Source organism: Molossus molossus, unplaced genomic scaffold (assembly GCF_014108415.1).
Source record: "Molossus molossus isolate mMolMol1 unplaced genomic scaffold, mMolMol1.p scaffold_m16_p_10, whole genome shotgun sequence".
Classification (NCBI taxonomy): Eukaryota; Metazoa; Chordata; class Mammalia; order Chiroptera; family Molossidae; genus Molossus; species Molossus molossus.
The window spans coordinates 10,346,514-10,359,057 of record NW_023425345.1 but is presented as its reverse complement, the minus strand read 5'-3'; the positions used below and the strand labels follow the sequence as shown (position 1 = coordinate 10,359,057).

Sequence of the window (12,544 nt, the reverse complement as noted above, 5' to 3'; positions counted from 1 at the left end):
TGAATAAAGATCTCTTTTTGCCAGCAACCTAACTTTGAAAGTATTATCTCAATGCAGTGCTATAGTGGGAATATGCAGGCATCTGAGTTTTAAAGTGCAAATAGGTCTATATTTTGAGAACAAATATTTGAAGATCAGTCCTAACAGCTATTTTAGATGACCGTACTATGGTCAGTTTTTCCTGAGACTTGGCAGAAAAAGTTGTGGAAAGCCCACATGCTCCATTTATGCTTTGAAACCAAATATTTGGAAGTATTTAAAATGTTATTATGTCTCTGTGCTTATTTGGTACCTTCTATGGTTGTTTTTCTTACACTGTTTGTTTTGGTGTTTTTAAGTTTTCCATTTAGTTGCAAGAGCTCTTCTGAGACTGTTGGTTTGCCATTGTTGGAGCCCCTGTTCTTTAAATTGTGCCCAAAATAGTAGCTCACACTGTTCAGATTCCTGACAAAAGGGTCTATAATTCAGTGGCTGGACATCAGGATATGTATGGGATGACATGTAGTAAAATCAGTAAATTGAGATTAGCTCTCATGAGTAGGGCTGGAAGAAGCTTTAGAAAATGTTAATATGGCAAATAATCATTCTGTGTTATAGAATGTTTATTCTCCAAAAGGTAAGTGAGAGAGAATCAGTAGTTCTGTAGCAGGCATCTCAGCAGACCTAGTGCCTCTTATGAGTTGTGGATCAGATGATACAGCCATTATAAAATGTACCCCATTAATGTGACTCTGGGCTATTATATAGTCTCAGAAATGTAAACAGTATTGAAAATAGCATCTTGCCAACCCATTTAGGCAAGAGAGTGGGAAACGTCATTTTATGCCCCAGATTCAAATTTTAGCTAACATTTAGTCATTCAGTCTGTCAACAAATATTTATGAACAATTGCTAGGTGTTATGCTGGGTCGTATGTAATATAGTGGCAATAATAGGTATAGTCTTTGCCTTCATGAAACTCCAGTTTTGTTGGTGAACAGGTAATAAAATAAGTAAACAAATACATAATTTAAATTATGTTAAGTGCTAGGAGAGGGACAGTACAATGATTGAGAATACTTAGTACGGTCACAGAAGACCCGTGAAGGTCTCTCCTGAGATCTGAAGACTGAGAATGATTCAGCCATTTGAAAAAGGGGGATGAACATTTCCCAGAAATTGAACAGCATGTGAAAAGACACAGAAATCAGCGTAGAGTATTTTTTAGTGAGGTACCCACACTTAATGTAAAGAAAATCTATAAAATAAAAAGAAAGGCCTTGGCAGGTTTGGCTCAGCGGTTGGAGCATTAGCCCACAGACCAAAGAGTCATGGGTTTGATCCTAGTTAAGGGCATGTACCTCGGTTGTGGTTCAGTCCCCAGCCCTAGTCAGTGTTGTATGGGAGATAACCAGTCTCTCTCACATTAATGTTTCTCTCTCTCACTCTATCTGAAGACAAATGGAAAAATATCCTTGGGTGAGGACTGGAAGGAAGGAAGGAAGGAAGGAAGGAAGGAAGGAAGGAAGGAAGGAAGGAAGGAAAGAAGGAAGGAAGGGGAAGGAAGGAAGGAAGGAAGGAAGGAAGGAAGGAAGGAAGGAAGGAAGGAAGGAAGGAAGGAAGGAAAGAAAGAAAGAAAGAAAGAAAGAAAGAAAGAAAGAAAGAAAGAAAGAAAGAAAGAAAGAAAGAGAAAATAAATCTATAATAAGGGTTCAGAGAAACTTGCCAGTATAGTCTATTTACAGTACCTGGGTTTTAATATCTCCTTGACTGTCAAATGAAAGACATCTTTCTCCAATTGAGCAAGTACCTAAAAAATTAATACTTTAAAATGCCAACTGAAATAAGGAGATATGGAAATCTTTTTGTACAGGAAAAAAATCCAACTTTAAAATTGTATTATTTTTCTTTTTACAAAAATAATACATGCTAATTATAGAGCATCCATGGGGAAAAGAGCATATAAGCAATAAGCAAATACAGTTACCTACCACTCAAAGATAAGCACTAGTTGCATTTTGATATATATCTTTCTAACCATTTTCCATTGTATAATATATACATATAAACATATGTATATATATTTTTTACAAAAAATGGAGTCATTTTATAATTTTGATCTCTTTTTTTTTTTTTTTTTTTTAAAACAAATGTTCTTATAAGAGTAGTGGTTTTCAAAATGTGTTCCTTGAAGCCATAAAGTTCCTAGGAGTAACCCCTGGGGATGAGTGGGCAGTGCTCCAGGTTCTTCAGCTTCACTTTAAAAAGAGCACATTTGATTGTTGCTATTGCTGTTTCTCTTTAAATTTAGGCTGTAACTAGATTTCATTTCATGGATAAAAAAAGAGTTCTGCAACCAAAAAAAATTGACAACCACTTTCTTCTCCTGTTTGTTAAAGGTTTATAAATCCTCATGAAGCATGTTATTCTCCTCATAAGGCACTCTTCATAAGGATTTATCAATCTTTAACAAATCCCCTATGTATAGACATTTAAATTATTTGCAATTCTTTGCTATTTTAAATAGTAATACAGTGAATTTTCTTATTGTAAAAGTCTTTGTAGATAAATTCTTAGAATGGATTTTTTTTAAACTTTAATGTTTATTGATATGCATTGTCAAATTGACTTTCAGAATAATAGTGCAAGTTTATATCTTTTCAAACCCAGAGGGCATTTCACTTTTTAAAATCATTACTTTTTTTTAACATAAATACGTTTCAGATTTTTGCTTGGATATATATGTTTTTAAGAAAACTCTATTTTGAAAATGGTTTTTTAATGGAAATATTTTAATAGCTCAACACTTTTTTATTGTATTTTATTTTTTCATTATTGATTTTAGAGAGAAAGGAAGGGAGAGGGAGAGAGAGATAGAAACATCAATGAGAAGGAACATCAATTGGCTGCCTCCTGCATGCCCCTCACAGGGGATTTGGCCCACAACCTCGGCATGTGCCCTGACCAGGAATTGAACTGGTGACCTCTTGGTGCATGGGTCGATGCTCAACCACTAAGCCACACCAGCCAAACTCAACACTATTTTTAAAGTCAATTTGTTGGTCAATAAATAAAGGTTACTGCCCTGGCCGTTTTGGCTGAGCGGTTAGAGCGTCGGCCTGTGGTCCAGAGAGACCCGGGTTCGGTTCCCCCTAAGGACAGGTACCTTGGTTGCAGTTTGTCTCTGACCCTGGTTGGTTGTGCAGGTGGCAGCCACTCGATGTGTCCCTTTCACGTTGATGTTTCTCTCTCTCTCTCTCCCTCCCACTCTATCTGAACAAAAAATGGAAAAATGTCCTTGGGTGAGGATAAATAATAATAAATAAATAAATAAATAAATGTCACTAATTATAATTTTTTCAACATGTCAAAGATAGTTTTATTTATTTTAAGGATTTTTTTGTGCAATTTTTAAAATTTATTTATGTTATAGATGTTTCTCCTTTTTCCTCCTTAGACACCCTCCTCCATTGGTTACACATATGTGCATAAAAGTTCTTTGGTTTATCTCATCCCTCCACCTCGCCCCCCCCTCCTCTGAGGTTTGTCAGTCTGAGCTGTACTCCTTTCTATGTCTCTGGGTCTATTTTGTTCTTAGCGTATTTTGTTCATTATATTCCACAAGTAAGTGAAATAATGTGGTATAAAATCATTACCTATGTTACAGCTCAACCATTACAGAAAATAAAGATGTTTGGTTTTGGTTTTAACTATTTTAGTAGGTATTTTTAATGACTATTCATTTACAGTTCACCATAAACAGAAAATTAATGACTATGTTTTTCTTGAGGTTTAGCAAGTTAGTGCCATTTGTTCATTTTCAGGTTCATGCCTCAGTGTTAAATTCCTGCCTGCTTGGTGATTCCATCAGCAGATGAATATGGAGATTTCTTTCCATTCAGTAGGAAATGTAGCTGGTCTTATTTCCACATGTGGTGTCAGTCTCATTTTTCTCCCTCCCTCCCTCCCTCCCTCCCTCCCTCCTTTTTTCTCTCTCTTCTGAAAGGTAATGTGTTTAAGAGGTCAAACGATTTCCTTAGCAGGACCTGAAGTCAGTTCTAGAAAAATGAATTTAAAAGATCTTGTCTTCCTTCTGCTTTAACCCTTTGTTAAATCTCTCTGTTGATGGAGGAAAGCGTGTTATTCTAGAAATCCCTTACTTAGCACACATTCCCTTCTGCAGTACTTCCCAGGTGTCAAAGCAATATAATGAGACAATACAAGGACCAACAGACACAGTACAGCCAGACAACCAAGTGCAAACAGAAGTAGTTTGAGTACTGAGTAGTCAAAGGATGCTTTTTGAATGAAATAAAACAGTGAGTATTTATGAAAGGTAATTGGGAATGTTACATTGTAACAGACCAGTTTAGTTCCATGGTTATTTTAGAGGCTTTGAAGGAAATGTAAGACAAAGGACATAATATTAATTAAGTAAAAATAAACTTTAAAGCTGTGCCATGTTTTTTGCTGAATCATTTTTCAACAAAAATTTATTGCCCAGTATATGCCAGGTTCTGTGTTAGGCAAACAAGATGCATGATAAAGCACTAACAGCCTAATAGGAAAATCAGACATTACAACTATGTTACATTATTTACTATTCTCTATATTTTCTATATGCTTTAAAATAAAAAAGAATCACCTCAGCAATGCACAGTTGTTTTAAATGCCATATGTTCTAGATCTTTGGGGGTATTATGTCTGACCTCACTTGCATAGCCTTTCTGCTACGCAACATACCTAGCACAAAGTAGGTGTTCAGTAAATATTTTTGTAATGAAAAATAAAATGCGATATAGTTTGATATCTGTATACGAGAAATCACCTGAAGTTGACAGGAAGAAAGAAAAGTTTATGTATGATACCTTTAAAATTTTTAAAGCTAGTAAGAAATTTTCTAAAAGCCTAAAAAAATTTAATTACATTGTTTTTACTAGCAGATTTCTAGCCTTTTGGGAATTATAGCACTCTATATGATATCATTTATATTTCCTTTTGTAAGTTAATTTAAAAAGTATTTATTACTTTATGCCCAGCACCATGATAGATGCTAAAGAGATAAAGTAAATAATTTTGCCTGTAAGGAGACAGAGCTTTTTGAACATACACAGTTTTATTTATTTTTATCCTCACCTGAGGACATTTTTCCATTTTCTATTCAGATAGTAGAGTGGGAGGGAGAGAGAGAAACACTGATGTGAAAGGGACGCATCAAGTGGCTGCCTCCCACACGACCCAACCAGGGCCAGGAACAAACTGCAACCGAGGTACGTGCCCTTAGCGGGAACCGAACCCGGGTCTCTCTGGACCACAGGCTGATGCTCTAACCACTGAGCCAAACCGACCAGGGCTTGAACATATACAGTTTTGTAGGGCAAATAACTATGGTAGGGGTCAGTGAAAGGGCCAAGGTGAAACACAGGATGAAAAGCTACCTGAAATATTTCCAGACAAGAATGCTTACGTGCACCTGTGCGCATGTGTCTGTCTATGTCTGTATGTGTTTCACTTTTTATAGAATTGAAATTGAATTCCTATAGGACAAGTTTCCTAATCTTATCTAAGTAATTAGAACTACCCTCAGATAACAATGAGATTAGTACTCATTGGTGTGAAGTATTCCCCCTTTACACTTTTTCTCCGGCATTGATTACATCAGTTAAAGCTATGAATGAAAAGGTGTGAGGAAATTGATACCGTCACCAAACAAAAATCAAATCTATAATTTGCACAGGAGAAAAAAAGCGACAGTATAGTAGAACCTGTATTTAAGAAATAAAGGCTGTATAAAGAGATCCCAAAGAATTTCCTGAGTTTTGTCATCTCATTTTCATTTTCACTATCACATCAAACCTGTTCCCTTTCTCTCTTTCTCCTCCCTTTGTCCTTAGAGACTTTTCCTTCTCAACCTTTGGAGATAGTATGATTTTAGAGAAGAGAATATTGATGCCCTAAAGATATCAAAACTAAGATCATGAAGCAAGTAAATGACAGTTGTATAAACTGGGTTTGTATAATGCTTTATAAAGTAATTATTTTTAATCCTTCTGTTATCCTTGTGAGGTAGGAGTATTAACCCCATTTGAGAAACGAAGATACTACAGATCAGAGTTTAAATTATTTATGGAAAAATCACACAGCAAAATAACCAACAGTAGCAAATAGTGTTCACTCTAACCTTTGTTAAGTAATACTTCTTTTTTTTCTTGTTAATCCTTACCTGAAGATCTTTTTCTATTGATTTTTTGAGACAATGGAAGGGGGGAAGGGAGAGAAACGTCGATGTGAAAGAGACACATAGACTGGTTGCCTTTCGTACGACCCCCACCAGGGCTGGGCATCGAATATGCAGCCCAGGAAGGTGCCCTTGACCAGAATTGAATCTGTGACCCTTCAGTCTGTAGGCCAATGCTCTAACCAAGGAACCAAACCAGCGAAGGCAAGTAATACTTATTAAATAGTAGCACTCATTCGACAAATATTTGTTGAGACCTAGACTAATGGAGTAGAATAAAGATTCTAGAAATAAACCTACACATATGCAGTCTACTGATTTATTATATAGGTAACACTGAAGTACACTGAGAGAAAAGCGGGCTTTTTAATAAATTGCACTGCATTGTGTGGCTATATGGAAAAAAACAAATCTGAATCTCTACCTTATACCATACACAAAAAATTAATTTGAGATGGATAAAAAATACTAAATATAGCCCTGGCTAGTTTGGCTCAGCAGTTAGAGTGTTGGCCCGCGGATCAGAGAGTTCCGGGTTCGGGTCTCACTAAGGGCATGTACCTCAGTTGCGGTTTGTCCTTCTGCCCCAGTTGGGGTCGTGCGGGTGGCTGCCAGTTGATGTTTCTCTTTCACATCAATGTTTTTCTCCCTCTCTCCTTTCCTCTCTCCTTCCCACTCTATCTGAAGATAAAAATGCAAAAACAAAAACCCTAAATATAAAAGATAAAATAATAAAGCTCTTAAAAGAAAATGTAAGATTATCTTTATGACTTTATCTTAAACAAGTCAAACATTTCTTAAATAGGCAAAAATTTCTAAACCAGGACAAAATAAAAGGTCAAACCGTAGAGGAATATTGACAAATTGGTCTTCATTAAAATGAGTTTATCAAGAGAAGAAAGCAAAAAAGTAGGCTACCAAGTGGGAGAAAATATTTGCAATACATATATGCAATAAAGGGTTTTATCCAGAATATATTAAAAAGTTCTACAATTCCATACAAATAAAGTAAGTCAACCCAATAGAAAAATAGGCAAAAGGTTTGAACAGGCCCTTTACTAAAGAGTTATCCAGATAACCAATAGACATGAAAAGTTGTTCACCCTTATTAGTCATCCAGAAAATACATTCTAAAACCATGAGACCACTGCACACAAGAATAACTAAAATTAAAGAGGCTTATAATACCAAGTGTTGGAGCAGCACTAGAAAACTGGTGGGAGTATAAATTGGTTCAAACACTTTGAAATACTGTTTGGCTGTCAGTACCTTCTAAAGTTTATATGTATATGCCCTCTGACCCAGCATACCAAATGACATGTAAGGAAGTATCATAGCAGCACTCTTCAATGTAACTCCAAACTGGAAATAATCCAAGTGTCCATCAAGAGTAGGACATATAAGTAAATTGTAATGTATTCACTGTATGCAGCAGTGTTTTCTTAACCTAACTGTGGTGAAGAACCAGATTTTTGCCCCCACCCGTCAGAATGAAACTCTTGTATAATATGACATTACACACAATGTCAAACTGCTCGAAAATTTCTAAATGCTCACATTGCAATTATAGCTGTACACTTACAATTTAGCCATTTTGTTTGTTTGTTTTACCATTTATATTAAAAATGATTGAGGCTGCCCTGGCCGGTTTGGCTCAGTAGTTGGAGCGTTGGCCTGTGGACCAGAGAGTCAGGTTCGGTTCCCGCTAGGGGCATGTACCGAAAAAAAAAAAAAATGATTGTGGCTGAGTAGTTGGTTAGAACGTTGACCCAATATACCAAAGTTTTGGGAATAATCCCTGGTCAGGGCTCATACAAGAATCAACCAATGAATGCATAAATAAGTAGAACAATAAATTGATCTTTCTCTCTCAATACCAATAAGTTTAAAAAAAATGATTGAACACCTATTATTTACATGCTCTCTAAACTTGTGAAGGTATTGGTTAGTAAAGAAGACCGTGTATATGCAAGTATATAAACAAATGTGGAATTACAAATTATGATTTCATGAAAAACATACTAACAAGATGTAGTGATAGAGAATAATAAAAGAATCTACTTAGATAAGGTGGTCAAAGAAGGGGCTTCTCTGAGAAGATACTTTAGCTGAGACTTAGAGGATGAAAAGGACTTTGATGCCAAGAATGGAGGCAACCATCAGGGATTTCATTAGTTGTTTTGAGTACAGAAATAGGATTAGTGTATTTATGATAAAAGAGAGCATTTCAAATATAGGGTACAACTTGGGAATTGGTGCTATAAAAATTGGGATAGGAGGATATGGGATGGAAGGAAGTAGAATTTGGGGTTTACAGTCGCAAACAATGGAAAGACCACAGTGAAGGATCATTTAGCAAGAGGCCTGTCAACATCAACATGAGAAGAGAAGGATTGTGATGTCTAGAATAAAGGAAAATCTAGTTTAAAAGGAAGTGCATTCCCAGTTAATTTTCAAAACCGAGGAAAATATGATTAAGAGTTAAGTAATGGATGAGTTTTGCATGCATTTCAGTGTGCTTTGTGTAATTTGGGGTAAATAAATTATATTTACATATTAGAGAATTTTGATTCCAGCATTTGAAGATGGATGGCAAAGGGGACAGCATTCATTTCAACCCTGCCAGCCTTTGTGTCTTTGGCATTCCACTGGTCCCTCTTCTCCTTTACTCTTCCCCGTTCCCCCAGCACACAATTATTTCATTATCACTCGTTTCAGCTCTATCAGTCTCACTTTTTGTGTCCTCTTTCCCCTCATTCTTGCTCCTCACCTTCAAATGTTTCATTGAAAGTACTGAGCACTTGTATATCTTTAATTTAATCCGTTTATGACCCTAATGTTTGTGAAGATGCATATGGGAAAACTTTGGCTCAGAAAAGCTATATGATATGTGCTAAGGTCACAACCTACACTCCTGACTCCAAGTGCAGCGCTTTCCTGTTATGCCCCTGAGGCCTTCATCTCTTCCAAATATACCCATGATGGTGTTAATGTTTAAAATGTCATGTGTATTATGAGTAATGAAAGTGTGCCCTACTGTTTGTTCGATTTTATAAGAGACATCTTCCTAGAAGGACTGAGTTATATATCTGAATATAGGATATATGTGTATAATATGTGAATATATTCCACTTTTATATTAACTTTAAATCATATGTATACTGAAGTTTATTTTTTTTTATAATTTCAATAGCTTTTAAAGTAGAATCTTTCTGAAGTATAACATATCTGGGATCTCTATCATAATTCTCACTAATTTTATGTCTTCTTAATTACTAAAAATCTTGCAAAAGAGAGATATGACCTTACTACAGATAATTAAAGAAATTATAGTGACCCTATCTCACTAAAAATAAGGAGGTGTAAACCAAGTGATTATTCAGAGTTCAGCTTATTTCCTGCTATTTACCTTCTTCCCTCTAACTTTCTCTGTCTTTAATACCACTACCAATGAGTTAACATTGGAAAACTAGATTAAACTCAGATCACTCGTTTTTCATCACTTGCTGGTAACTCTGGGGAAACTTAGCAGCAAAATTGGGAGGAACTGGGAGATTAAGAAGATTCATTAACATGAAGCTGATATATTATAGATTTTAATCCATTTCTTTTGAAAGTTAAGTGACGACAGTTAAGAGAAGACATTTTTATTAAGGATGTACAACCTGTTCCTAAAATATCTGACAGCATTGCATCTGTATGAACATCTGCAACGACTAGTGAACTAGAACAGTATACTATCGAAACAAAAGAATCTGTACTAGATAAAAAAAGATCCCTGGTTGAACTGATCTTAAGGTAAAACACAGCAGGTAACAAATGGATGCTGATCCTGTCTCTCTTTGCCTGACATGCCCTAAGGGAGTGGCTAAATCAGTAACTTCTGGTTTCAGCCACTTCTGGAGGTGGCTGCAAGCTGTTGAAGTGAGACAGTAACTATGACCTCTCCATGTACAGTGTAAGAATGACTATTTTGAAGGGCAGATGGGCCATATGATGACTCCCAGGGATGTAATGATGTACCAGATTCCTTCATTAAGGCATTCAATCTCTAATTTTTCCTTCCCTCATTTTTATTTGCCATAGAGTGATTCTCATCAGTTCCGTGTCATGGCAGCTGTCCTTCGCCATTGTTTACTAATCGTAGGTCCAACTGAAGACAAAACAGAAGAGCTGCATAGGTAAGTAACCTCTCAGTTCTTATTGTTTCTATGCATCTAATTTTAATTGTTATAAGCACAAGAAGGTGAAAATATAGTAAATCAGGTAACTGGTAGGTTAGAAATCATTACTGTGCTCTAATGAGAAATTTTCATTCTGTCCCCTTTGATTTATAAATTGAGCCCCAATAAGAGAAGAGAATTTGACATTTCTTGCATTCGACAAAAAAAACTAGGACAACTATAATATAGCACATAGTTACTGAATAGTGTGTGTGGCATTATATTAAGTTCTTTAGAAAAATTAACTTCTTTTAATCATCACACCAGCCTTATGAGGTAGGTACTACAGTAAAACCTTGATATAATGGACTAATGTGAGTGAAGGGGTGTCCATTAAAGCTGAAAGTCCGTTATATAATAAAGAAGGTTTTCTGAATGCATATGTTAAAAAATTGACAAATTAGTTTACCTCTTTTAACTTATGTGTACATGTTTGTGTAATTAAAATTAAGTATGTATTTAAAGTTTAATTTCACAGAAAAGTTGTCTACATATATTACTGTAATTTTAAATTTATACGAATAGGTCTAGTAAATGTATGCATTCACCAGTCATAGTAAACAAATGCACATGGCTTACTGCATGTGGGAGCACTGCTGGCACTTGTTAAAACTGTTGCAGAGCCCTGGCTGGTTTGGCTCAGCAGTTAGAGCATTGGCCTACAGACCACAGAGTCCCGGGTTCAGGTCCCACTAAGGTCATGTGCCTCGCTGGCCGTTTGTCCCGGCCCCAGTTGGGGTGTCTCTCTCACATGATGTTTCTCTCTCTTTCTCCCTCTCCCCCTCCGGCTTTATCTGAAGATAAATGCAAAAAATATCCTCAGATGTTTCTCTCTGTTCCCCCTTCTCTCCCTCCCGCTCTATCTGAAGATAAATGCAAAGAAAGTCCTCAGGTGAGGATAAAAAAAAATTCTGCTGTAGAAAGTCAGCTAGCTACTCCCTTGTGATCTATGACCACGTGCTAATCATTTGCCGACCATTGTTTATAAGCGGTGACTCTTAGATTTAAATATATAGGCTATAGTTGTAGATATTGTAGTATTTGTCGGCAAAATTACCACTGTTTTTTCCAACATATGGCCTATTTGCTAAAATTAAAAAAAAAAAAACAATGAAGCCCTGGCTGGTTTGACTCAATGGTTAGAGTGTCAGCTTGCAGACCAGAGAGTTGTGGGTTTGATTCCCGGTAGAGCACATACCTCAGTTTTGGGTTCTATCCCAGCCCCAGTCAGGGTCATGCAGGAGGCAACCAATTGATGTGTTGCTCTCACATTAGTGTTTCTGTCTCTCTCTCCTCTCCTTACCACTCTAAGAAAATCAGTGGGAAAAAAAATCCTCAGGTGAGGATAACTAAATAAATAAAAATAACAGTGAATTAATAAAAAAAAACTTGTTAATTTAAGTATAAGCAAATCTTATATTTAATTATAAGCAAATTTTATAAGCATTAAAAAATTAATAGGGTGTTAATTTTTACATATGAAATACAGGCTGGAAACTTTTTCCGTTAAATCAAGGTCCACAAAATCGAGGGTTTAGCCCTGGCCAGTTTTGCTCAGCAGTTAGAGCCTGGGCCCTTGGACCAAAGAGTCAGGCCGGCAAATCACAGGTTTAATTTCCGGTCAAGGGCATGTATCTTGGTTGAGGGTTTGATCCCCAGCCCTAGCCAGGGTCATGTAGGAGACAGCCAATCCATGTCTTTCTCTCACATCCATGTTTCTCTCTCTCTCTCTCTCTCTCTCTCTCTCCCTCTCCCTCTCCCTCTCCCTCTCCCTCCCTGCCTCCCACTCTATCTTAAAAATCAGTGGAAAAATATCAGAATATTCTTGGATGAGGATTAAAAAAAAAATTTGAGGGTTAATGCACTATTTTTTCCTTTCAGTAGATGATGAAATTGAGGCATAGAAAGATCAAGGAATTTCTCCGAGATCATATATAACCCTAATAAGTGAAAGGGCTTGGATTTGAATCCTGCTTTTAATTACTACATTTAAACTAATGTGCTCACTAATTTTACTGTAGGAGTATTTACCAAAAAATATATCTTAAGCAATATTAATTAAATGTTATAAACTTACAAGAATTAGATCACAATCTCTAGTATT

General features: G+C 36.2%; 1 protein-coding gene across 4 annotated transcripts in view; it reads left to right on the top strand.

Annotated features, from left to right (window-relative positions):
* RIC8B (RIC8 guanine nucleotide exchange factor B) overlaps nt 1–12,544 on the top strand; it is a 115,758-nt gene that overhangs the window by 47,745 nt on the left and 55,469 nt on the right. For all 4 annotated transcript variants that reach the window (XR_004958327.1, XR_004958326.1, XM_036251999.1 and 1 more), the window contains exon 4: nt 10,304–10,398. Coding sequence is in view for 2 of the 4 variants with exons in the window: in XM_036251999.1 (XP_036107892.1) it covers nt 10,304–10,398 (95 nt within the window). In the remaining 2 variants the exon portion in view is untranslated. The remainder of the gene's footprint in view (nt 1–10,303; nt 10,399–12,544) is intronic.